The 26,723-nt window shown below is 39.0% G+C and overlaps 1 protein-coding gene and 1 long non-coding RNA gene across 2 annotated transcripts in view; one reads left to right on the top strand and one right to left on the bottom strand.

Annotated features, from left to right (window-relative positions):
* The window catches only part of LOC141570173 (uncharacterized), a 403,207-nt gene that overhangs the window by 70,605 nt on the left and 305,879 nt on the right, over positions 1-26,723 (bottom strand). The window lies entirely within an intron of this gene.
* On the top strand, positions 113-8,518 carry ADAMTS1 (ADAM metallopeptidase with thrombospondin type 1 motif 1). Its single transcript, XM_019729872.3, has 9 exons — positions 113-806; positions 2,362-2,708; positions 3,057-3,189; positions 3,561-3,728; positions 4,171-4,457; positions 4,678-4,864; positions 4,955-5,130; positions 6,171-6,346; positions 6,508-8,518. The coding sequence occupies exons 1-9, from the start codon at positions 134-136 to the stop codon at positions 7,205-7,207; spliced, it is 2,847 nt and encodes a 948-aa protein (XP_019585431.2). The 5' UTR covers positions 113-133; the 3' UTR covers positions 7,208-8,518.

Consider the following 26,723-nt stretch of genomic DNA (forward strand, 5'->3'; position numbering starts at 1 on the left):
CTAGGGAGGCTCTGCACTCCCAACCCAAACAATAACCTCCTCGCTCCGTGCACAGCGGCGCGTGGTGCCTCCCGGAGCTCGGGTGCAGCTAGCGGTCCCCACAGGGTTCCAGAGGCCTGAGGCGGGCGGCGACATGGGGAGCGCGGAGCTAGTGCGGCAGTCTCGGGGCTCGCAGTCTGCGCCAGTGCTGCTGCTGCTCGCGGCGGCCGCAGCGCTGCTGGCTGTGCCGGGCGCGCACGGGCGCCCCGCGGAGGAAGACGAGGAGCTGGTGCTGCCGGCAGTGGAGCGCCGCTCGGGACACAGGACCGCGCACCTCCGCATAGACGCCTTTGGCGGGCAGCTGAGCCTGGAGCTGCAGCCGGACCGCGGCTTCCTGGCTCACGGCTTCACGCTCCAGACCGTGGGACGCAAACCCGGGCCCGAGGGGCTGCATCTGGACCAGGTTGGCGACTTGGCGCACTGCTTCTACTCCGGCACGGTGAACGGCGACCCCAGCTCGGCTGCGGCTCTCAGCCTCTGCGAGGGCGTGCGCGGCGCCTTCTACCTGCAAGGAGAGGAGTACTTCATCCAGCCCGCGCCTGCCGCCGCCACGGTGCGCTTAGCCCCCGCCGCCGCCGGGGAGGAGCCACCGACACGGCCCCAGTTCCATCTCCTGCGGCGGAGGCGGCGGGGCGGTGGCGGCGCCAAGTGCGGGGTTACGGACGACGAAACTCCAGTCTCGAGGGGCGCAGGGCCAGAGGGCGAGGACGCCGGGGCGCAGTGGCGGCCGAGGGACCCGGCGCCTCCGCGCGCGGGGCAGCCAACAGGTATAAGTCCCAGAAGAGTTACTCTCACTTGTCTCTCCATTCATCCCCCGCTCCCCACTTTACTTGTGCGACGCGACTTAAGGGTAGACTCCAGTTTGCAGACCGGACGGGGACCTGGTGTGGAGGAATGAGGCTTGAGGTCCTACTAGAACACTTAATTCCGTTTACCTGAATAAAGAGTGATCAAGACAGAACTGACAAATGAATGATTTTCTGCTGACTAAGGCGAAGCGTTTGGATAAGGAAGGAAGAGTTGGTAATCCAACTCATTCCACCGTAGTCGACTGTGAGCGTGTGCAACTTCTTTCCATCCTGTTAATTTCTTTTTGTGATTGTGTATGTGCTCTTCGGTCGCGTTGCAACTTTGCACGAGTTTTGTAACCGCTGCCTGGGCGCGCGGGGATGGAGGGCTGAGGAGCAATGGTGACTTCGGAATGTGCTGCCTGCGGACCTGCACGGCTGCGCTAAGACCTCTGTTCGGCTGACCTCTGTCCCCTTCTCGCTTTAAGAGGCTGCCTCCGACCGGCTGGCAGTGGCCGGGTCCTTCTGCAGAACCTGCTTGGGAGGTCTTTGCCCAGCTTGCTCCGCCTCTCCGCGCCTCCCACCCGACCTCCCAGTTTGCGCTCCCTCTCGCGGCCATAACTGCTCTCAAGCACTGTTGAATGTTAGTCACTGCTGATCCTTGCTGCTACACTTTCTCCTGTCTCTTTCCGTTGTGTGCAGTGCTTACTGTCCAGTTCTTTGCATTCTCTTACTTTGGTGCCTTTTTTCTGCTTTAACTTGCTCACATGTCTTGTTTTAGAGTTCTCCACGTTCCCTTGTACATCTGTTCCTTGAAGCAGTTGTGTGGTTACAGCCCAGTTGAGATCCCTGGGGGCTGGGTCTCAGGAGTCCAGGGGCTCTTCTAAATAATCAACCATGGCCCAAGGCAGGAACTTATTTCCCTGGGGCAGCGGGAGTGGGGGCAATAGGCTCCTGGGCAGAGTGGGTGGTCTTTGTGCCTAGATTTGGCAGGAGGAGTGCACCCCAGGGACCCCTGGAATGAGAGAGCAGAGCAGTGCAGGCTTAGATTCTTTGAGGCCCGGCCCCTTGGCAGAGGCCCCAGCCCTGCCCTGGGCCTTCCACGTGGAGCCCCATGATCTCATTCAGGATTTGGGTCCTGGCCTGTGAAAGAGTGACTCAGGGCTGTCTGCCTGCTGTCCTTGCTCCAAGTTTTTACTACAGCTGGGTAGGATGATGTGCATAATGCCTTGTTCTGACTGTAGGATTTCAACGGAGACAAAAGAAATGCTGCCGTCAAAAATTACGTGTGTGTATTTTTTTAAAGTCTGACCCCCTCAGAGGAGCACATGGCCTTTTTATTTAAAGTAAAGGAGAAAACGTTAAAAATAGCATTTTCAGTAAAAAGACATGCAAATATTTTTGTTATTGTTGTTCCAGGTGTATTTTTGTTTTATTTGCTTTGACCGGTTGGGCTTTCCTTATATACTCTGGGAAGGTAATTATTCTTGGCTAGACTACAGCTGAGCAAACTATCTTTCTTGTTTCTTTACAGGAAGTGGAAGCATAAGAAAGAAGCGATTTGTGTCCAGCCCCCGTTATGTGGAAACCATGCTTGTGGCCGACCAATCGATGGCAGAGTTCCATGGTAGTGGCCTAAAGCACTACCTTCTCACCTTGTTCTCGGTGGCAGCCAGGTTGTACAAACACCCCAGCATTCGGAATTCGGTTAGCCTGGTGGTAGTGAAGATTCTAGTCATCTATGAGGAACAGAAGGGGCCAGAAGTGACTTCCAATGCTGCCCTCACTCTGCGGAACTTCTGCAACTGGCAAAAGCAGCACAACCCACCCAGTGACCGAGATGCCGAGCACTATGACACAGCGATTCTTTTCACCAGACAGGTGAGAGGAAGACAGTACCAATTATGATAGAGTCCTCTTGGGAGTCAGCCTTGTAACAATGTCTATTCAGCGTTTCACCAATTTTGGACACTTACGTTTTTTTACTTGGCTAACATGGTAAATCTCCTTATTTCTTCTATCATTTTAATATCTCAAGTTTCACAGTCCTGCTTAAATAGCATTAGGAAAAATCTTGATTAACGTCACACAGCATACTCCTAAAAGGACAGTTCAACAACAATGACTATAGATGCTCCAAAACATATGTGACGATACACCCTTGCCCAAAAAGAGCCCAGAGTTCATGTTATGTTCCTATGAATAAGGATATACCTTTGCTCCTTATAGGACCTGTGTGGGACCCAGACATGTGATACCCTTGGGATGGCTGATGTTGGAACTATATGTGACCCCAGCAGAAGCTGCTCCGTCATAGAAGATGACGGTTTACAAGCTGCCTTCACCACAGCCCATGAATTAGGTAAGTCTGTTTCAGAGTAAGGGTTAAGCCCGATTTATGAATTTGAACTGATAAACAATATATTAATTTGACAGGCAGAGTCTGCAGATTATATTGCTATTTTAGGTGCCAGGGTTTCTTAGAAACTGCAGGCAATATTTTTGAACTGTTCTAAACATGATCATCTTTCTTAGAATACAAAGGAAGATAGTTGGAGCTATAGAGATTTGCAAATTTGCATGTTTGTTTACACCCTGCGAAAAGTAGACAGTCTCCAAAATACATTTTTTTTCTGTAGAACTATCACTTTGAGTCAGATGAATCCCTGTTGGGAAAAAAAAAAATGCTGCAAATGACCTATATTTTAATGTGGGTTTTGGATTGCTTCTTAGGCCACGTGTTTAACATGCCACACGATGATGCTAAGCAGTGTGCCAACATCAATGGTGTCAGCCGGGATTCTCATATGATGGCGTCAATGCTTTCCAACTTGGACCACAGCCAGCCCTGGTCTCCCTGCAGTGCCTACATGATTACCTCATTTCTGGATAACGGTCATGGTAAGACGCCACAGCTCCTCTTGCCAGATGGCATCCAACCTTCCATATGTACAGCTCTAATTAAACCAGCTCTTTTTTTTCTTTTTCTGTTCTTTTTTTTACCCCTCCTTCAAAATTACGTTTACTGCCAAGAGCATACATTTTTGGATCTCAATTCCAGTAAAAGATAGTGCTTCTGGCCAAGTAGCTCCCAACGTACATTAATTTCAATTTTTAGCAGCACAGTAATTTCCTGCCATTGTTAATGCAGAAATACCCGCCTTGAGGATACTATCTTAACTTAAATCTCTCTGGCATCATCCCCAAAAGCTCTACAGCTTTCAAATTGCTTTGCCGTATATTATCTCTTAGGATAAATGTTTTCTGAAATGGCTCTCCCCCTCTCTGTGCTTTCATAAGCAAATCAATATGTATGAATATTGGTTGGCATTTTTCTTTGCAGGGGAATGTTTGATGGACAAGCCCCAGAGCCCCATGCAGCTCCCCTCTGATCTTCCTGGGACCTTGTATGATGCCAACAGGCAGTGCCAATTTACATTTGGAGAGGAGTCCAAACACTGCCCGGATGCGGCCAGCACGTGCACGACTCTCTGGTGCACAGGCACTTCAGGCGGGTTGCTGGTGTGCCAAACCAAACACTTCCCTTGGGCAGACGGCACCAGCTGTGGAGAAGGGAAATGGTGTGTCAACGGCAAGTGTGTGAACAAGACCGACAAGAAGCATTTTGATGTGAGTTTTCTACTGTAACACATGCACAGAATTTAGAATTGAACGGCATGGTGCTAACACATCTGATACCCCATTCAACACTCCTATCGATCCTCTCGCTGGCAGGGCCCAAGATGGATTATTTTTATAGTTGGTTCTCTGTCTCACAGTTTTTGCTTTTATTCCCTAAAACAGTCTCTACAGAGAATTCTAATGCTGATGAATTTGTGTCCCCATTCAGACTCCTGTTCATGGAAGCTGGGGACAATGGGGACCCTGGGGAGACTGTTCGAGAACATGTGGTGGAGGAGTTCAGTATACCATGAGGGAATGTGACAACCCAGTCCCCAAGAACGGAGGGAAGTACTGTGAAGGCAAGCGCGTGCGCTACAGGTCATGTAACATCGAGGACTGTCCAGATAATAATGGTGAGTAGAAATGGGGTGAAAAAGATGTGCCCACAAAGAGGTGGTTGAGGGATGGAAATGGATAGCGTCACCATATCATTCTCTTTCCAGGAAAAACCTTTAGAGAGGAACAATGTGAGGCACACAATGAGTTCTCTAAAGCTTCCTTTGGAAGCGGCCCAGCGATGGAGTGGACACCCAAGTATGCTGGAGTCTCACCAAAGGACAGGTGCAAGCTCATCTGTCAAGCCAAAAGCATTGGCTACTTCTTCGTTTTGCAGCCCAAGGTAGTTACTTTTCCACGTACTTTCTGCCTGAAAACCAAGGCCTTGGCTTGCTACCTTTTCACGCAACCTATCATGCACTTTAATTTGTATATGAACATGTTCAATTTCAAAGTAGAGTTCCTTTTCTTCTAGATTCCTTGGCAATGGTCAGCTTTGAGGGTTTTTGTTTTTTTGTTTTTTTTTTGTTTTTCTTTCAGTTATGAATGAAGTTGAACCCAGCACTTAGGATTCTTGCAATTGCTTATTATTACTCTTAGAAACACAGAAGAACCCTTTACTACTGGTTAGATAAATTATATATTAACATAGCAACCAACCAGTGGTTTGGAAAATAGCCTAGGCCTGGTCCAAAGTACTTGTTACTGGGTGACTAGCAGTAGCATGTGCAAACAGACTTATTAAAATGGAAGTTTGAGCATTGGTACCTCTTGCACTGAAAAACGTATATTGAAATAGAAGCATCATTTTGCTGCTTTGTTGAAGGAATACACCTGGCCCTGAGGTAGAAAATGAAATTGAATTTGGTTGAGATTGTCACATGTCATTGTCACAATAGGCTACAAACCTATTCCCCAGTTGCAGATTCAACTTTTAGCAAGTGGTTTATTTAGCACCTACTATTGCTAGGTATTATTCTGGGCACTGAGGATACAGCAGTAAAAAAAAAAAAAAAAAAAAAAAATTGACAACAAGCTCTCCTTTCATTAACCTTAGCCAGAAGTGAGGTAGGTTAATAAAAAAATAATCAGAAAATTTGTAATTTTCTCAGATGTCTATATGTACTATGGGAAAAAAAAAAAGACAAAGAGAAGGGGAGTGTGTGACTTGTAAAGAGTACTATTTTATTACGATGGTCAGGAAAGCAGAGATGTAATGTTAATGAGGGAAACTTATTTTTATAGCCTCAACTCTTCCTTCGTTAATGTGTAACACCAGATACTCATATTAAGTTGGTGCAAAAGTAATTGCGGTTTTTGCAATTGTGTTTAAACTTTTAAACCACAATTACTTTTGCACCAACCTAATACTTCCTTTTTCAGGTGGTAGATGGTACCCCATGTAGCCCAGATTCCACCTCCGTCTGCGTGCAAGGACAGTGTGTAAAAGCTGGTTGTGATCGCATCATAGACTCCAAAAAGAAGTTTGATAAATGTGGAATTTGTGGAGGAAATGGATCTACATGCAAGAAAGTATCAGGATCGGTTACAAGTGCAAAGTAAGTTTTTAAATGCATACTCCCAAAGATCATATCATGTAGATGGAACTTTGTACAGGTCTGATAAAAGTTACATTCTAAATAATTATCATGGTTTCAAGCTAAGTAATGTAATTAGCCAGTGAATGAGCCATTTTTATATCTATTTTTCTTGCCTGCAGACCTGGATATCATGATATCGTCACAATTCCCACTGGAGCTACAAACATTGAAGTGAAACACCGGAATCAGAAGGGATCCAGAAATACTGGAAGCTTCCTTGCCATCAAAGCCGCCGATGGCACATACATCCTGAATGGCGACTTCACTTTGTCCACTTTAGAGCAAGACATTACATACAAAGGGAGTGTCTTGAGGTACAGTGGCTCCTCTGCCACCTTGGAAAGAATCCGCAGCTTTAGCCCTCTCAAAGAGCCCTTAACCTTCCAGGTCCTTACAGTGGGCAATGTCCTTCGGCCTAAAATTAAATACACCTACTTCGTGAAGAAGAAGAAGGAATCTTTCAATGCCATCCCTACTTTTTCAGAATGGGTCATTGAAGAGTGGGGGGAATGTTCTAAGTCATGTGGACTGGGTTGGCAGAGGAGATTGGTAGAGTGCCGAGACCTCAATGGGCAGCCTGCCTCAGAGTGTGCAAAGGAAGTGAAGCCAGCCAGCAGCCGACCCTGCGCAGACCTGCCCTGCCCCCACTGGCAGCTGGGGGATTGGTCACCATGTTCCAAGACTTGTGGGAAGGGTTACAAAAAGAGAACCTTGCAGTGTCTGTCCCATGATGGGGGGGTGTTGGCTCATGAGAGCTGCGATCCTTTAAAGAAACCTAAACATTACATAGACTTTTGCACGATGGAAGAATGCAGTTAAGCAGGGTCAGTGTTGACGGAAAGATGAGGGGAAGAAGGGCTGAGGCACTGAAATCCAGAAGGCTGGAGGGATCCAGTGTAACTTGTTGGTGATCAACAAGGTATATCGATGAGTTCAGAGTGTAGTGGTAGGTAGAAGAGAAGTTAGATCATCAGAATATCCTGCCAGTTACAAATTTGATAGGGTAGTTCAAGCGATTACTAATCTCTGAGGAAAGATATAGCATGATAAAGCCCCAGGGCATTAGTATTACTATTATTATTTGTTACATCTTGACATGCTTTTAAAATACATTATGACATGTTTTATTTTAAAAAGTAGGAACAATTGTCAAAATAAGTTTAAGACATATTAGAATCCCTATTTCCTGGTACTGATTAAATACTTTGTATCGTGGGGGGGTGGGAAATGCAAAGCAGGAGAAAGATGAGATGTTTAGTTTAAGGAATGGCTTACTTTACCTCACTAACAATGGAGGAAGAAAGGCGTACAATTACGAGCTTTGGCCAGCGCTCTTTATGGCTGCTGTGGTTTCACAGAAGATTTATGCCATCCTTTCTTCTGAGAGTTAAGACTTCAAGAATTCTTTTGAGAAATGTTTAGCAACATCAAATGACTCCATCTTTACCTTTCTGTGCTAGTCTTATGTTTTTATGTGAATTCATGTTGATAAAGAAATAATCCCATGTATTTGTAAAACTGCATTAAGTCTACAAGGGGAAAAACAAAAAGCAGCCATATATCTGGTGCTGGTAGAAACTACGAGAGGTATCACAAGCTCGGTCCCTCCTACTTTTCTTTCCTCCTTGTGTAAGCCTACTTTAGGAATGTGGATATGAAGACAGAGTTTGAATCTCCAGAAAGTCAGCAAGATCACTGAAAAAGGATATAATGCCAGAACAAGAATGGGGTGTGCAGAAGCAGATCCCCAGTGTTTGAAGACAGTGAGGTCATTTGTCTCGTGGGGAGGCTACTGAGGGGTAGCAGGTCCATCCCCAGCAGCTGGTCCAACAGTCATATCCTGGTGAATGTCTGTTCAGCTCTTCTACTATGAAAGAGAATGAATTTTTCCATATGTATATAGTAAAATATGTTACTATAAATTCTATGTACTTTATAAGTACTGGTTTGTGTGTTCCTTCTAAGAAGGACTATAGTATGTAATAAATGCTTATAATAACATATTTATTTTTATACATTTCTTTCTAATGATAAAACTTTTAAGTTATATCGTGATTGTAAAAGGGCATATAAAAATAGAGTATTTATACAATATATGTTACTAGAAATAATAAAAGAACACTTTTTGAATGTGTGTGTATATTTCTTTAAGTGAGAATTTCTAGGAAGGAAATCTGAGACACAAATGCTAAATTCTTTGGAAATAAGATTTCATTCTAATGAAATTTATTTTATGTATCCTGGATTATGGGACTGTTGCAAAGAAAGGAATCTATGGTATCTTTGGTGATACATAGGCTTGTTACTAATGTGTAATATATACCAGTGGTTGGCAAACTTTTTCTCTAAAGAGCCAGATAGTAAATATTTTCGATTTTGTGGCCCATATCATCTCTGTTACAGCTACAAAACGGTGTGAAAATAATCATCAGCAATATATAAATAAACAGGCATGGTGGTGTTCTAGTGAAACTTTGTCTGCGAAAACTGATAGTGGGCCAGATTTGTTCAATGGGTGTAGTTTGCTGACCTCTGATGAGTACCGTAAATCAAATGAAAAAAGGTGGGGTTCTGGAAGCATTCTGAATTTGTATTTCTTCCACAATTATATCACATAACTAAAACTGTGAAAGTATTGCAGCTACTGAGTAGAAAATGATGCCTCATAATTACATTTAGGATAGACATGCACGGTGAGCCGAACATTGCAAACGTTGCACTTGCTCTTCAGGGATCCCTGAGGTGTATTGGAGAACTCCTGGAGCACCCAGGCCACTCTGGGTAGCCTCTGGTAAATCACTACATTTGAAAGACTAAATGGTACATGGTGATTTTAAAAGTCCAGACTGCTTCCAAAGTAACTACACTTCTCTCAGTTTATTTACTAGATTTGAATTATGTGGTTAACCACAGACATTTCCAGCTTTACATTTTCATCTTTTTCTTTTTTACCCTGCAAGTAGTTTTCTCAAGTAGTTCCATATAACATGCTAATTTCAAATTCAGATGATAATTTACAATTTGACCTCAGAATTACTTAAAGTGTTATCCCCCTGAGCAATTGAATGTAGGATTCTCAGGAGACAGGTGCATAGGTCAGAGAGTGGGGCAGGGGAGGGGAGAGTCCTCTTAGTCTCTGGTTAAGTTTTTTACTATCTACCGGGCCACTGGACCGAAAAGAAAAAGTCTTCTCACACTGTGGGAACTAGTCTTGGTCCCATAACACTCAGTTAAACATTGAACTTGGCCGTGCAACTTAGTGGCTTAACGTGCTCTCTGCACCAACAGTCTCTACCACAATTACTTATTTGCCTTCATTACTATGGCACACAGTCAGGGACATAGCTCAGGCACAAGAAATGTCCATATCCTCAATTACCATACAAGCTATTTGATAAAATGAGATAAATGTGCCTAAAATGATAACCCATAATACAAAAAAGTTACTTGCAGAATTTGCCTAATTCACTGATGAGTTTTTTTTTTGTTTTTTTTTTCTTTTAAAAGTCTTACATTGGTTTGACAAAGTAAGCAATGAAATAGAAGTTCAGGACACAGAGATAAAAACAGCCAAAAGATTTCCCACCATTCTCTGTCTTCTTAATGCCAAACAACGTTCTAAGCTGCCACATCATTTCTTTTTCAGCCCTCTGCTGGTGAGATTTTCCTTTTATCAGAAAACTGAGCGGTTTAAAATACTCGATTTTGGCAGCAAAGAGAGTTTAGTTCAAAACACACATCTGGTTCTGTGAACTTGACAGGTTACCTGCTTAAAAGGAGGAAAGATATTTTGCTCACTCATTTACAGGCATAAATGATGAGCTGGCATGATGTTGAGTATAAATTTAATGTTCAAAGCACTTAATGGGCATTTTCTCTCTGGTATTTCAATGACCACCATGAAAGCATAATTTTGGGATCAGAGCTTTCATGCAAAAATTGGGAAAATCACTCCCCACTTTTAGTCCTTGTTTAATTTGTCTTCTAGAAGATGGTACTGTAGGTCTTTAGGTGACTTAGGAATAAAAGACAACAGCCACAATTTGCTAATCTCATTGGTTTTCCATATGAAAGTGAAATAAAAATTATTAATATATAGGTTACGGGTGCTAGATTGATCAAGGAAATTGACCAAAGCTACCCCAGTATAAAGTGTAGTCGGTTCTGCCATTCACATAGTTTTGTGACATGAAAGAGCTCACTAGATAGCATTGGCAGAAATAGAATCTGCAAAACCTAGAAGATGCTTTGGTTCATCAAAAAGTTTTCCCAGCTAATAAATGTTTTGTAACTTCTCTTAACAGCAGTGGAACATCAAATACACTAATTCAGGAACATGGCAAGTCACAGAGGAATACAGAAGTATAGAGAATGCCCACTCACCCCAGTTGTTTCCATTTGGCCTCAGTCTTAGAAATCCCTAATACGGTCTTTGTTCAATTTGCTCTCATTTTCATAGCTCGGAAGCCTGTACTTTTCCTTATGTCCTCTTCTATCAATCACATTGCCTTTATGTAAGGGTAAATTTCTATAATTACTGTACAATTACTTGTTTGGAACTTAACATTTTTTGTTGTTGTTGTTAGCTATGGTAGTTTCTTTTTCTTTAGGATTACTGTTGTTTTATATTTTAGTACTCTTAAGAGAAGGTACCAAGCAATTTACTTTCATGGATGGGAAAGAGGGGGAGTGCAATTTTATGTAGAATAATGCAGGAAGGCGTCTTCAGTAAGGAGGCTTGGGGGAGGAAACCAGAGGGATGCCAGGGGACAGCTCTGTAAGGGATGAGATTATAATAAAAAGGTGGCCACCATAGGCAGGAGTGAACCCGACTTTTTTGAAGGGACAGCAAAAGACCCTGGAGCTACGAAGAGAGGAGATCAGTGGAGGGCAGAGTGCTTGTTCCACAAGAGTAGGAAATATGTTTGGGTTTTGCTCGGGGTGAGATGTGGAGCCAAGGAGGAGAGATATGGCGTGACTCAACATTTTAACCTGGAAGGGGATCAGATAGGCGACTATTGCAATTACTGCAATGAATGACAATGGTGGCCTGAACTAGAGTGACAGATAGACATGGAGGTCATAAAAAGAGGCCAAACTCTTCAGTTCAAGGCTTTGAGATTTGCAGATGGATACAGATATGAAAGGGGGGGAAAAATCATGGATGATTCCAAGGGATTTTTTTTTCCTTTTTTGGGGGCGGGAGGGGGCAGTGTTCTGTGCAACATGGATGTGCACTACATTCTACTTAAAGAGCAATGGAAATTAAAAATATAAAATTTTTATTGTGTACTGAAACCAGTTAAACCTATAGCTAAATATAAATAATTGTTGAAAATACAGTTTCAGAATTAACTGGAAATGTAAAAATAGTAGTTAGAAGATATATAGTGGAAAATATTTTAATAATAAATCAAGTCTAAAACCATATGTCTGTCATATTGACAAAACTGTAACAAAAGGAAAGAATTTCTTATATTGAAAGTTATCAAAGGACATCATTTAATTCTTGAATTAGATAATATAAATGAATGATACTTCTTGGAAAAAAAACACCCAAAACTGTCTCTTCATGCAGAGAGGATGTATGCAATACATAACCCATAAAGAAAAGAATGGAAAGACAAAAAAAAAGTGACAGGTTTCCAACCGCATTATCATGATAATACATTGTTTAAACTTTCCTATTAAAAGACAAATATCTTCAGGATGTGTTTGAAAATAAAATCCAATAACATGATACATAGAAGAGAACTATCTAAATCAAAATGACATTTCTTCAAAGAAGTCCAAAGATTTATCAGGCAAACAGTAGGAAAAAGTAGGAATAGAAGATGGTATCAGCCAAAGTTATATTTAAGATGGAAAAGCACTAAGCAAAATAAAGAATAACATTTCTTGTGGATTAACGGTAGAATCTACAATAAAATATGTGTCTCAGATACTGGAACATCTATGTATCAATTTAAAATTGTTAACAAATACAAGGATAATCAATGAGTAAGGATTATTCTACTTGTCTTTAAAACTCTAGGTAAGGGCCAACAAAATACATAAGAAAAAAATGCAAAACTTTATGAAGACATAAAAGAGGACTTGAATAAAGCAAAAGACATTTGTTTCACTCTAAATCATAAACCTTTTATTTGTCTTAAAATAATGAGTAGATTTAATGAAACTCCAATCACTAGCCATTCATAAATTTTTGGAACTTGAGAACATGATTCTAAAGTTCTTCTGAAGAAATCAATTTTGTGAAGATAAATAAAGAGAAACACATATGAAACTGGTCAGTTTACTACTAAGTGACTTTATATTGTAACTTCAGTATGTAAGGTTTCCCAAAGAGATGTATACTTTATATAGCTAAAAGTGCAAAAAGCACATTTCAAATTCAAATCTGTTTGGGTTTTCTACCATTTTAATATTTTTTTCTACCTCTCTGTCCCTATTCATCAATGAAGAGAATAAATAAAAAGTAAGTCCCTAAGAATTTAGAGTAACTGGCAATTTAATTAAAAAAAATGTGTACCTAGCAACCAGAGGTGATCCAGTATAATCAAACTCATAGATTCCTATCTGGCACAAAATCCACATAAGTTGTGTGTGTGAGTTTCCTTGTGTTATTAAGACCTGTAGTTCCACAGCTAACTAGGGTACAAAAGTAGCAAATGTCATCATTGAGGAAAAAGTGGGTTCAAGCTCCACACTGACATACACAGTTGTCTGAGATTATCTATGGACCAAAAGGATTCACCAAAAGCTAAGAGCAAGAGAATAAACTACAATTTCCCTTGTAGATGTATGTATAAAGAATAAAGTCAATGTATGACGATGATATTCCTCTGTATTACAGAAGTTTTGTGAAAATAATTGTCAAAATTGCCTAAACTGTCCTTTTCAGTTATTCTCAGTTTCTTATGAAAACTGTCAAAGGATGAGAGAAATGATTTCCTTTAGCAGTAAGAGGAAAGAATATCCAATAAGCACTAATCTAGTAACATATTAAGATGGAATGATGGTCGATTAATGCAGTGGTGTGTATTGCGTTGAGTAACATATCAGTGGAAAGGTCTTATCAGCTCATCACCAGGGTAGATATTCCTAAATTGTCCCTTGTTTCAAAAACTAAAGCTAGGTACAGGAGTAAAATGATATGTCTGGAATTTTCTTTAAACTTTCAATCATAAATACAAAAGGTGGAGATAGATGAAACTGGATCAGCAAAATGATGATAATTGTTAAAGCTGAGTGATAGATTATATCTTGGTCTCCACTTTTGTGCAATTAATTTTTTTCTATACTAAAAAGTGAAAAAGAAAAACTGAAAAATTAAAGAGAAGTTGTATTTCTTTTAACCAATTTACAAATCAATGTCAACATTTGAAGTCGTTTAAGCTATGACATGTATTAGTGTCCTTTTTTACTCCTCTGCTTGTTTTATGAGGAGAATAAATATATTTAAAGCACACACTTAAAAACACCAAAATACTCTCTAAAACAGCTTGATACAGAGTGCAAGGGGAAATCATGTGGTGACTGAAAGAAAGAAAAAGAGAGAAAAGGAGGGAGGAAGGGATAAAAATATGCTTTTTACCTGTACATTTAAATAAGTTCTCTGTTGAATTTATCATTTTTTTTCTACAGAGGCCTGATTTAGATATTATCATAGGCGGTTAAAAAAATTCACTATTTCATATTACAGGCTCCTAGATCTTACATTTTGCACCAAGAGGGAGAAAACTAAGTAGAGCGAAGGAAAATGGAAAGTCATTTTTTGCTTGCATGTGTTCAGAATTCAATCTTAAGAATGAAATTTTTTAAAAAACTATTATGGGTACATGAAATATATACCAAGGGATTTAAAACATGATAGATAGATAGATAGATAGATAGATAGATAGATAGATAGATAGATAGATAGATAGATGATAGATAGATAGATAGATAGATAGATAGATAGATAGATAGATAGATCATAGATAGATATAGATATACACTTTGTATATATCGGGGGTGCCAAAATAAAGTATACAAGTGGACACTTTGGTCGATGTTGCTCAAGCAGTAGTTTACCCTAATTAGAAGTGTCTGGACACTGATGGTGACCACTTTGAGCACCTCTTGTAATTGCAGAAGTCAAGCATAACTTGTATTCATTTTTGTTATCAGTATATATTGAATAATACAATTTTAATACAGTTTTCCTTTCTTAAAATGTGTATACATTTTTTGGCACCCTCTGTATATAAAGAAGCTGAGTGAAGATGAAGAGACGGGGATTAATATGAAAACACTCAGAGGGACTTTCCGTTCCCAAAGCTGAGGAAGGTAGAACCACTGTTGAAATAGGAACACAGTGGCCCAGACAGAGGCCACATTTCACAACCTTGAAGTGGAAGATGAGGAAGCTCAGCTGAAAGATGAAATAAATGGGCCAGAATCAAAGATCTGATTTCTACCTGAAGCTCTTCACCAGATGTATTAGATTACTTGTGTTCAGAGTTTCTCTCCATTTTCCTTCTTTAAAGTGGGCTAAGAATTTACCAGCTCTCTGCAGTATGTTCCATAACAGCAGAGAAGTGCACAGGATAAAGAACAGAGGAGCTGATCAACTGCCTGCAGTGAGGGACATTATAATATTGTTCCAGCTTTTCACTTATTTCAAGTTGGTTTACCCAGTTCTGAATGTTCCAGAACCTTTCACCTTTAAAATTTTCACCCAAGTTGTTAATGAGAGTAGACGCAACAGGCTTGGCTTTCATTTTGACTCTTCTCAGAGCGAGCCAGAGGTAAGATAAAAATGGGACTTATTCCAAAAGATATTTCAGGGGAAAGGGAAGACGATCAGGGGCATACACCATCCATCAGCTTGATAAACAAATTCTGGAAAAGTGGAAGTTGGCTGGAGGCCTTCATCTTAAACAATAAAGTTGCAAAATCTCGAATGCTAGGTCTCCGAGTCTTTGGACAGGATCCTTTGCTCTTAAAGATCCAAGCATATGTTATCTAGCCATCAAAGTACAAGATATTCTAGAATGTTCTTTATAATATTAGGATAATTTCTTTTAGGAGTGGGATATTTGTTAAGCCCTGTGTTTTTCTAATTGAAATGCTCTTACACTAATACTCTAATATCTACATTGTTAATATTCTATAAGTAATCAGTAGTGATAATAGAATTTCTTTATATGGACCTTCAACATGACTTTCGATTGGAGCTCCAAATTTAAGACACAACTATACAAGATTACTAAAAATATCACAGAATATCCTGTTTATCTTTGGTCTATGCTCTCCCTTTTTTCTTTCTTGAAACAAAGACCATTAGCATTTCTACCAAAAGTCATAATAGCATTGCATTTTTTTCCTTTAATAACCATGTGCACGTGACACACTTAAAATACTTAAATATAAACAAAGTTGAATACCTGGAAAAGCTTTTGATCCCATACAGTCATAAACATGTCTAAAAACCTCACTTTGAACTCTACTAAAATTGCAGGCACAGTTGAAACATAGTGATATCCAGTTCTTAGCATGACTAGAAGAATGCAAAAAGGATAATTTCACAAAAGAATTAAAAAATATATATGAACAGTCCACAATTAGAGAACTGAAAATTTCTTTCTCTGAGAGATTTTGTCATCCACAACTGTGGGGCTCTAGGGGAAAAAATACCATACTATTAATTCTTTCTAACATTTCTGACTTAAACTATCAATAACCACAAAAAGATACAATCTAAAATGTGAGGTTTTGTTAATTACAGAGCATCAATAACAATGCAGTTGTTTGTCTTTAGATTACTGGACATTACACTTATTTATATCCAAAACCCAAAGGAGATAAGTAACTAATACTGTTAAAACAAATGCATACTTTTAAGTAATACTTTGACAAAAACTGCTGCAGAATCAAATTGTCAACCCCAAAGATTTTATGTAGCAAGAAGAGTCCATTATATTTCAACAACATATGTGTAAGAAAAACATCACTTGTTAAGAAGATAAAATCAATTCTTGGCAATATATTTGGCTTTAATCACTTTGAGCAAATAATAAAAATGCTTAATGTATTCTGCCTTTCCCTGAAATACAATCACACATCTTTTAGAAGCATGGGCTCAAGAAACAAAACCAAAAAAAAGGAAAAACCCAACAATATTTTCTTAAGAGAATTATATAAAGGAAATAAATCTGCTAGGTAAACAATTAAATCATCATCCCACTGATGCTAAAATATGGGCAAGAATCAGTATCACTGAACCCCTATTTTGTACAAAGCACTGTCCTAAAAACTGAAAGGAGTCCACAAAAGAGGGAAAAAAGATAAAAGGGTGGAAGAGCAGGAGGGAGAGAGTGCGATAGGGAGGGAGAAGAAAGACAATCTTGCCTTCAGTGTTCCAATATAGCTGGAGAAATAAAATGAATAGACATGAAACATTAATTCATAATAAAAGAAGTGAGTCGAGTGAGTTGTATGCATGCATAATGTCAGCTCAGAAATAAAGAAGGAAGAGATCATTGCAGGTCAAAGGGTCAAGGAAGATTTCAGGGAAGGAGTAGAAACAGCGAGCAGGACACTTCAGGTTGAATGGAATTGAAATAGGCAGGGGGCGTTGACTAAGTTCTGGCTGCTGTAACAAAGTGCTGGACGCTGGGCGTCTTAAAACAGCAGAACTGTATTTCCCACAATTCTGTAGGCTGGAAATCTGACATCAGGGTGCCAACATGGTACGGTTCTGGTGAGAGCTCTCTTCTGGGCTGCAAACTGCCACCTTCTCATTGTTCCTCACATGGCAGAAAGAGGGCAAGAGAGCTCTCTGGGGTCCCTTTTTATAAGGCCACCAATCCCATTTATGGGGCTCCACTCTCGTGATCTAATCCCCTTCCAAAGCCCCCACCTCTTAATACTATCTCATTGGGATTAGGATTTCCACATGTGAATGTTGGGGAATCACAAACACTCAGTCCATTGCAGACATATCCAGAGATTAGGGAAGGCGCAGCAGTAGCCAAAGTAGCTGAGCCGTGTGACCTGCTAGTCCCCAGCTCCTGGTAATGGCCAGTGAATGCGGAGATGACACCAGCAGCTGAATTGGGAAGAGTGAGGAACCGGGAACCCCTCCAGCACGGAGAAAAGAATAAAGAGACTGTGGACTCTTACAGAAATTCCCAATTCATTCAACTAAATAGGTCAACTTGAGTTTCTAGAAAGTTGTCTGGAGAAATTATTGAATATTTGGGTATTATAAATAAAAAAGAAATCAATCCTAGCTATAGAGGCAAGTAATGTGACCTTTGAATTTAATATGCCCAAACTCATATTTAAATTGACACCTCTCTCCCCTCATGTCTAATCACTTTAGATGGTGAGTCAGGAGCCCAGAGGAGCCACTGCTCCAAGGACTGGGGCTCCTCCTTGGAACAGTCCTCAGAACTAATTCAGAAATGCAACCTGTCCCATTGCCTCCCAGCCATGTTTCATTTTTGACCAAAAATGGCATCACCCAGCTTGGAGACCCACCTTAGTCATCATACTTGGCAGCAAAGGATTTTGGTTAGATCCAAAGTAAAGCCCTCCTTCAAGAAATGATGTGCCACCACAGGCAATTTTCAAAGAATGAGCTGCAGGTTCCAAAGGTAATGCCAATGGAGCCAGTCCAGAAATACTGAAGCCGTGGCAGCATTACCAGGAAAGGTGTGTGCGCTTCCCAAACAACAACCTTAAAAGGACCAGAGTGCTTTCAAACCTGGGTTTTGGTTTGTTAAAAAGAATTCAGTTATAGTGAGAAACAGCTTGGCATAGTGGTTGAACATGTAAAATCTAGAATCCTACTGCTGGGGTTTGAATCCTCTGTCCTCCAAGTAGTTGCCTTTCTCTTAATTTGCCTTACCTCAATTTTCCATATATAAAACGGGAGCCATGATAATAACTTACTTTATACAGATGGCATAAGGACCCAATTCTGTAATACCCGCAAAGTGTTCCAACCAGTCCCTAGTATGTAGTAAATGGTACCACTGCTCATGTGGTGGCAGGTGGGAAGGTAACAGTTATAGCAGGGGACAATATTTTCAGGGAAAGATCATGTGGCGGCAGTGGAGTACTTGGCACTATACATACTCTGTCCTGTTCACAGAGACCTTTGACACCGATCCTATTACTAGTTACATACAACTCTTTCTGCCATAACTGACTGTACAGTTTTCCTCAAGCAACCATCTTCATCTCTGGTCTATGCTCTCCATACTGACTGGTGTGTTTCAACTTGATACCAAAATCTATGTGATCAATTGTGTCTTTGGTCCTACCAAATGAGAGTCTAAATATATGAGCAGAGAGCATATATGTAGAGAATATATAACATACATACATATCACTATATGTGTACTAGAAGGAGATGGGGTTAGTTCATGATGATAATTGCATGTCTGACTAATGCCACAAAGAACCCAGAGTCCCTTAGATCCATGTATAATCTCATCTTTTTTTCCCCCTTACAACCTAGTGTTCTTTAAAGCTCTGCATAGGAAACTCACAATCTCCTCAAAAGTCTTATTTCAGGAAGAAACAATCAGTACTTGGATACACTAGGTTGCTTTGTCTGCCATTAGTTTCCTAGCATGAAGATATCACCATGCTTTCATGCCGTCATTTAGCATACCAAAAATGAACGTCTCTTCAGTGCTTTCTGCTTGCAGTGAACCGATATGAAGTCCTGGATCTTTTACTAATTATGTACGTGACCTTGAGCAAGTTTAACTTCTTTAGGTCTCAGTTATTTCTTAACAAGGTAAGACCATTGTATTATCTTTGAGCTCTAAGATCCTTTTCTTTTTTAATATCCCATGTGACTGGATGACAACCTGCAAAGCCAAAAGCCATATATAATTAATTATATCCTGATACTGAACTTCAACTCACAAAAATGCACACAAAGACAGATACCACCGTGATGGCCCAGGCAATTTCCTTAAAACATTTTTTAAAAATTTCCCCCTATTATACTGTCATTTTAATTGTTTACTAAAAAAGAAATATTAGACTTGGTTTAAATGACCTTTATTTAGCACAGAATCACTTGAAGCTTTTCATTGTCAACTACATATATCATTTTTCACGTGCTAAGCCCTCCAGCAGGCATGCATTTCCCATAGAAGTGTTCATCTGGATTTTATGCACGTTTGCTATCTCTCTATAAATAGATTTTATGTTTCTTAAGCATAAAAACACATCTTTTTCTTTTAGAACTCCCCCTCCTGTTGAGTTCCTAGAATTGTAGTGCACACATAGTAGAAACTCAATAAAAGTTTTACTCATTGACAATCATAGGGCTTTCTGCAAAGGGCAGCCATGGCTTCGAACATTGTGCAGTTAACATTACGTCTGATGTAGCTTTGCAGGGGCACCTGCACACTTGCTGCTATTGCAGTGGACATATCTGTGGTTATACATTTCTTTCGTTTCTTTGGAAGTTTAAAATTACTTCAACTTTTTGAGTTTCAGCTTCTTGTAAAATGAAAATCCTCCTTAAGGATTGTTCTAAAATAAATGTGATACTATATGCAACGCTTCTGGCATAGCAGAGAAATAATACTTTTCTTATTGATATTAATATCTGGAGCACATGACCCCCAATCCCACCCTGATTTACAGACACAACAACTCAGTTACTTTAGGTTTCTCAGTAATAGTAACTGATCTGAATTAAGTTGGCCTTCAGAAGCTTCTAGAAACTCACAAGTTTATCAGCTCCAACAAAAGCATAGACACAGTAGGGTCATTTGTATCTTGGAGGGTGCTGCAGTAGCGATAAGCAATATGAGTGGTGAAATCCATTATAGAGGATAAATCTACTCTTCCAAGTATTCTTTTTTTTTTTTTTTTACTTTTTTAAAAATAGTTTCAGGCGTACAAAGCAACATAGTGATTAGACATTTATATACCTCACTAAGTGATAACCCAATAAGTCTATTACCCATCTGACACCATACATAGTTATTACAATTGACTATATTCCCTATGCTATACTTTATATATGATGTTTATGTTTTGAATTATAATTGACATTTAACATTATTTTATATTAGTTGCAGGTGTACAGTGTAGTGATTAGACATTTATATAATTTATGAAGTCATCCCCTGATAAGCCTAGTACCCTTTTCCAAGTATTGAATTAAGAGTAATTGTTTTAACCGTGAAACTTAACCAATTTTCAACTTCATGAATATGCTTAGAGAAATTTTATTTTCATTATAATTGAGACAGTTTAGATGGTGGTGATGGCTATCCTAGGTGACTAAGTTCCTGAGCTACTGCTTATACTGTTTAAATGCTTGAAATAAAAATTCCATGTCACTTCTTTCCTTGATTCACATTTCAAAATAAATTGTAAATATCACACACTTTTTACCAACCACTAATGACAGAAAGTCAGAGCTTCTAGAAATATCAAATCATAATCATAAGAAAGAGTGAGAATGTGGTTGCCTCATTTTTAAAATTCACTACAAATGACCCAAAATATATTTCTCATTTTTTGTGATATTTTTCACACAAAGAAAAACATTGTTATCTCTTTTTGTTCACATACACAAAGAGTATTGTGACTTTTTAAAAATATTTTTTTAATGATGGATATTATTGTAAGCAGAAACATACAATGAAAGTGTAAACACTGGGAAAAGGTATTAGAACTTGTTTTTACTTATAATGGATTCTAAAAAGTAAATATTTTGCTTACAGAGCATGCACAATAGTTTCTTAGCGTTCCCTGAAAAACACAAAACAAACTGAGACCTCTAGTGGAGCTAAGTGAGAACAGTTTCACTGATTGCTTTTTTTTAACCTCGTCACACAGTGGTAACAAATTCTCCCCTGGAAAATGTAGGGGTTTCAATAACTTTTAAAACCTGCATATTTACCTCTTCAACAGTTAGCCACTTTCTCCTATAGCTTTAGAATAAATACTTAACAATGAAAACGAATATGTATAAAACTTGAAAAATCAGTTGTTGTGACTGTAAATACTTTATGGAATTTAACATACAGTTTGGAAACTTAAAACGTCATTTGAGTGGAAAGCTGTTTTATTCCCTAGTGAAATGACTAACTGTGATTTTGTACCCTGGGGATGAAATGCATGCTGGGAGCTTAGAATCCTGTAACGATGATGCAGAGACTAAAAATACTTGACATTTATAATTGTTTAACATCCTGGGACAGGAAAGCCATGTTGAAGTGCTGTTTCACTCTCCCAACCCCAAACAAAATGATAAACACTGCAATGTACCACCTGAAATATGAGACCACCTTGAAAAGGAGAAATGACCAAAGGAAGGTTATACAAAATAATAACGGGGCTCTGAACCGAACCTAAAGTTCTGCACAGATTTAAACAGCTGCACATGAGTTATTTGCAGAAATACTTAGATCATATGTTTTTCCATGTACGTTAATTTATGGTTTTCTTTATTTGCATTGTAGAACAAAAAGCAGATTGAGTCTGTAAAGAGTATCCCTGAGGTATCATTTATAGATAACTCTGGTTGGAGATTGTCCAAAAGGACATGAGATTATTAAGCTTAGTAAACACTATTCAAATGAAATAGTTCTGAATTTAAGTAGGAAAAAAAATGCTCAAAAGATAAGGGTTTGACATGATTGTTAAAATGTCAGTAATTCAAAATGAAAAAATGGTGCTCCCAAAGTCATACCTAAACAAAGTCAAAAACTAACTAACTCGCTAACTTACCTAACATGTATATTTACAGCAAACCCAAGGTAAAGTTCAGAAATATATAGGATTGATCATACACTTCGCAGGATCACAGTATGTTTTACTTTATTAATCTGTAAATATTTACTAAATTCTATCTCGGCATAGAGCTTTTGGTTTACTTTTGAGGGAAAGGTAAGGAAGATAAAAGAGGGAATTTCTCCACACTAACGTTTTCCTTTGGGAATTCAACTTCAGATAATATTACTGAATAGCAACAAAATGTAGTGTATGCTTTGCTACCAGCAATAAGAGTTACAAATGAGCAATAGCGTGAACAGCAAGTAATATAGACTGGGATGCTTGAGAAAGGCTTTGGGGAAAAAAAGAATTTGAACTATGCCCTATAAACAATGGGTGGGATTGGGATAGGCTAAGAACAGCAGTCATAGAGCTATGGCAGGAATTGAAGCAAAATCTTAGAGGAGAGGTATAAATGAGCTTAGGACAAGAGTTTCTTTTTAGGAAAATCATGGAGAGAAAAGGCAAAAAAATGGTCCGTTAAACCATTTTGGACTTGGGATAGAATGGCAGTAATAACTGTAAGCTCTAATGATTCCATGAAAATGTGATGGATACCATAGGAGATATGCTGGTGACACCAGGAAAGAACTCAGCATTCATTTGAGTCTTCAGAGCCTTCATATAAATATTAACAGAACACTGACTTTTCTATGAGTGCTATAATAAGTGGTATTTGTAGGATATTAAAAATAAATAAATAAATCTTGACCCAAGCTTTAAGGAAAATGCAATTCAATTGTCCAGATAAAATATGTGCTAAAAATATTTGGAAATACATGTAATACAAATAGCTTATGAATAATATAAATGGCTAAGATAAACCAGAGGCTAGGAAATGATGAACCAAGTTTCAGAATTTAAGCTTTCTGTAAATCCAACCCTTTTTTAAAGGAAGTGCATTATTATGATGGTAAATTTTATGTCTCAAATTGGCTAGGCCACAGTACTCAGATATTTGGTCAAACATGCTTGGATGTTACTGTGAAGGTATGTTTTAGATGAGGTTTGCATGTGAATCAGTAGACTTGGAAATGCAGATTACGCTCCATAACGTGGGTGGGCCTCGTACAATCAGTTGAAGGCCTCAAGAAAAAGATTGACCTCCCCCAAGGAAGAAGGAAGTCTGCCTACAGATTGTCCTCAGAGTCAAACTGCATTGTCAACTCTTCCTTGGGTCTCCAGCCTGCTGGTCTACCCTGCAGATTTTAGATGTGCCATCCTCCACAATCACGAGTTAATTCCTTACAACAAATTTCTGTCACTGTCTCTCTCTCTTTACACCCACAAACATACACACACAATCTATTGCTTCTGTTTCTCTGAAGAACCCTGATTAATACAATTATGAGCTAGGTTGTTAGAGAAAATGTTGTGACAAATGAAAGCAGCATGCAAATTTGGACATGCAGAGAAAAACTTCATCAGACGTTCAGGTGTGTTTTGTTGGGCTCTTTTTGTTTGTTTTTTGTTTTTTTTTGTTTTCTTTGCCTGGAAACGAAAAATTATTTCAAAGCATGGTCCCAAACGAAGTTAATTGGACACCAGTGAAAAGATGGTCTTTGACTCTAACTCAGGTAATGCTGCATTGGTCTTGAGTCATATAATTCATGTTAAGTATCAACATAACATGAATGAAATGTAGCCATCAGGAAAAAAATTACATTTTTGATAGCACCAAATAATATATTCACTAGAAGGCTGCTCCTCCTTCTAAGTACCTCTTTTCCTCAAACAACTAAATATAAAATTGCCACATGATCCAGTAATTTTACTTATGGGTATATACCCAAAATAATTGAATGCAGGGACTCACACAGATATTTGTACAACAGTATTCATAACAGTATTATTCACAATAGCCAAAAAATGGGAACAACCCAAACGTCCACCAGAGGATGAATGAATAAACAAAATATGGTATATATACATGATGGAGTACTATATAAACACAAAAAGGAATAACATTCTAATATATGCTACAACATCGATGAACCTTAAAGACCCTCTGTAAATGAAATAAACCAGAGACATAAAGTCAAATATTGTATGATTCCATTTATACGAGGTACTTAGACTAATCAAATTCATAAAAATAGTAGAATGGTGGTTATTAAGGACTGGGGGAAATTAAAATGGGGAGTTATTATTTAATTGGTACATAGTTTTTGTTCAAGATGATGAAAAAGTTCTGGAGACGGGTGGTGGCATGATTGCACAACAGTGTAAATGTATCCAATACCACTGAATTAGATACTTAAAAATGGCTGAAATTGTAAATTTTGTGTTGTATAGTTTACCGCAATAAAAAGTACCTCTTTTCTGGGTAGACAAGTAAGCCTGCAAAGGGGACTAAGGAAAATTAGTAGCTATGAGAGTTTGGCAAAGACATCCTGAATTTTAGAAGAGAAAGATGATTAGACTGGGAATTATATTGGAAGGAGATAAAGAAATCTGCTGAATGTGAACTTGAGGGCCTCCAAATGAGGAGAATATCTGTAAGAACTGAATGAGCCAAAGTACACATTGTAGTGAGTAGCATGAGCCCCTCGGAGGATACACCCACACACAGAAACACAAAGAATCTTCAGTCTAAATATTTATTCATGTTATAATAGTGTTGCTTACAAACGATCCTTCTGAATTTGCTCTTGAAGTGGTCAGATGAGTGTAGTAAAAAACCATGAGCTCCAACCTAACACAGGAAAACCATGAGCTTGAGTTTTCTATTTGTCTCCATTTCTCAGTTCATGTGCCTGCATTTGGTATATCATTGTCATTTTTCTACTACTTCTTTACCAGCGGAGTTTTAATTCATTAGAAAAATTCAAGATGCAAATGTTCAGAAGCGCCTGATATAGCAAAACATGTTGGTTGCTACACACAAACCACCTAAAAATGTGGCAGCTTAAAACAATAATTATTTATTTTGCTCACAAATCTGTAGTTTGAACGTGGTTTCATAGAACAAGCTCATCTCTGCTCTATGAGACATCAATTAGCTGGGACAACTGCACACTGACCTGAGGAGCCACTTCCAAGATGGCTCCTCTGTGACTGGGACTTTGAGGCTGGCTACCAGCCAGGAGCTCATCTGAAGCTGTGGAGTGATTCCTCTCTACATGGGCCTCCCCATGTGAGCCTGTCCCCAAGATGTTTGTGCTTATCCACAACATGGTAGTTGGAGTCCAAGAGCAATAGTCCCAAGAGAATGCCTTTTAAAATATAACCTTGGAAGTCATATCGAATCATCTCTGCCATCATCATAGATTTACCTAGATCAGATTCATAGGAAAGGAGTGGTCATAACCCCCAACGTCCCCACCCCTCAACAGGACTAGTGTCAACATTACACTGTAAGCAGATCATGTGCATTAGGAGATATGGTTGCAGTCAGGCAGTCACTTCGGGAAAATGCAATTCATGACCACAGAAACTGTCACAAGAAATGCAGCTAAATAAAAATTTTAAAAGTTCAGTTGTGTTTAATTAAATTTAAAATGAATATCATGCTTAAGTACATGGAGCCTGCTAAAAGTGATATTATGAAATTGAGTTTACTTTTGGTACCTTATCAATTTACTAGTTCCTTCTTCTACTCCACCTACTTCCCTTGGGGCCTTGAACCTTCTCAACGTTAATTCTAGAAACTTTATCACCTCTGCCCCTGTTGTTAGTAATAATCATGGTAAAAAGTGTCCTGTTACCCTTCCCTTGTCTCTATCTCCCTGATAATTACCTTGCATCTCATCTTGAACCTATCAAATAATTGTGGTAATGAATTATATTTGTTATAGAAAAAGAGTAGAAAGCTTGCTCTAAATATCTTCTACAGGATGAATTTTAAAAGAAGATAAAATCTTGACTCCCATACAAATATGAGATGGTTATGTGTCAAATATTTTATTTAACTCATTAATTAATGAGTGAACCAATAAAATGCTATGACATTCAAAGAACTAAAAGCACCATACATTTACAGTAGAAACGCTGAAATGAATTTACAAATGGATGCAAAACTGCTCTATCTCCACAATGTGATCAATTGCAATCCAAAGGACACAATTTGCTTCTTCATTGACAGGAACTATTTTCATTTCTATCAATTTCTGCAAATTAACTTGTATCTCTACAGAGCTATAAAAAAGCCTGGCCAAAGGTGAAGGTACATACCTCTGTAGAATCACATGATCTCCAAAGTCTCTTGCATTTCATTGAAAGGATATTCATTAATCGCTTCTATCCATTTCAAAATTTTCCACAATCTTCCCCACATCTGACAGCATTTTCATTATCGACTTAACCCATATGGCCCACCTTGGTTTTCTAACATTTTAGTGGTTAAAACAGTAAGATTATAAAATCAGATTGAAAGAGTAGAAGGAACAGGCAACAAGATGTAAATTGGCCGATGGCTTATTTCTGGATCCTTTTCATTTCCACTTCCTCATTCATATGTAGATTCACTTTCCTGACATAGACATTGCATTCCACCAAGACACTACTCTAGAAAACGCATGCCCGCTAC

This window comes from Rhinolophus sinicus, chromosome 17 (assembly GCF_057876585.1).
Source record: "Rhinolophus sinicus isolate RSI-liver-muscle chromosome 17, RSI-T2T, whole genome shotgun sequence".
Classification (NCBI taxonomy): Eukaryota; Metazoa; Chordata; class Mammalia; order Chiroptera; family Rhinolophidae; genus Rhinolophus; species Rhinolophus sinicus.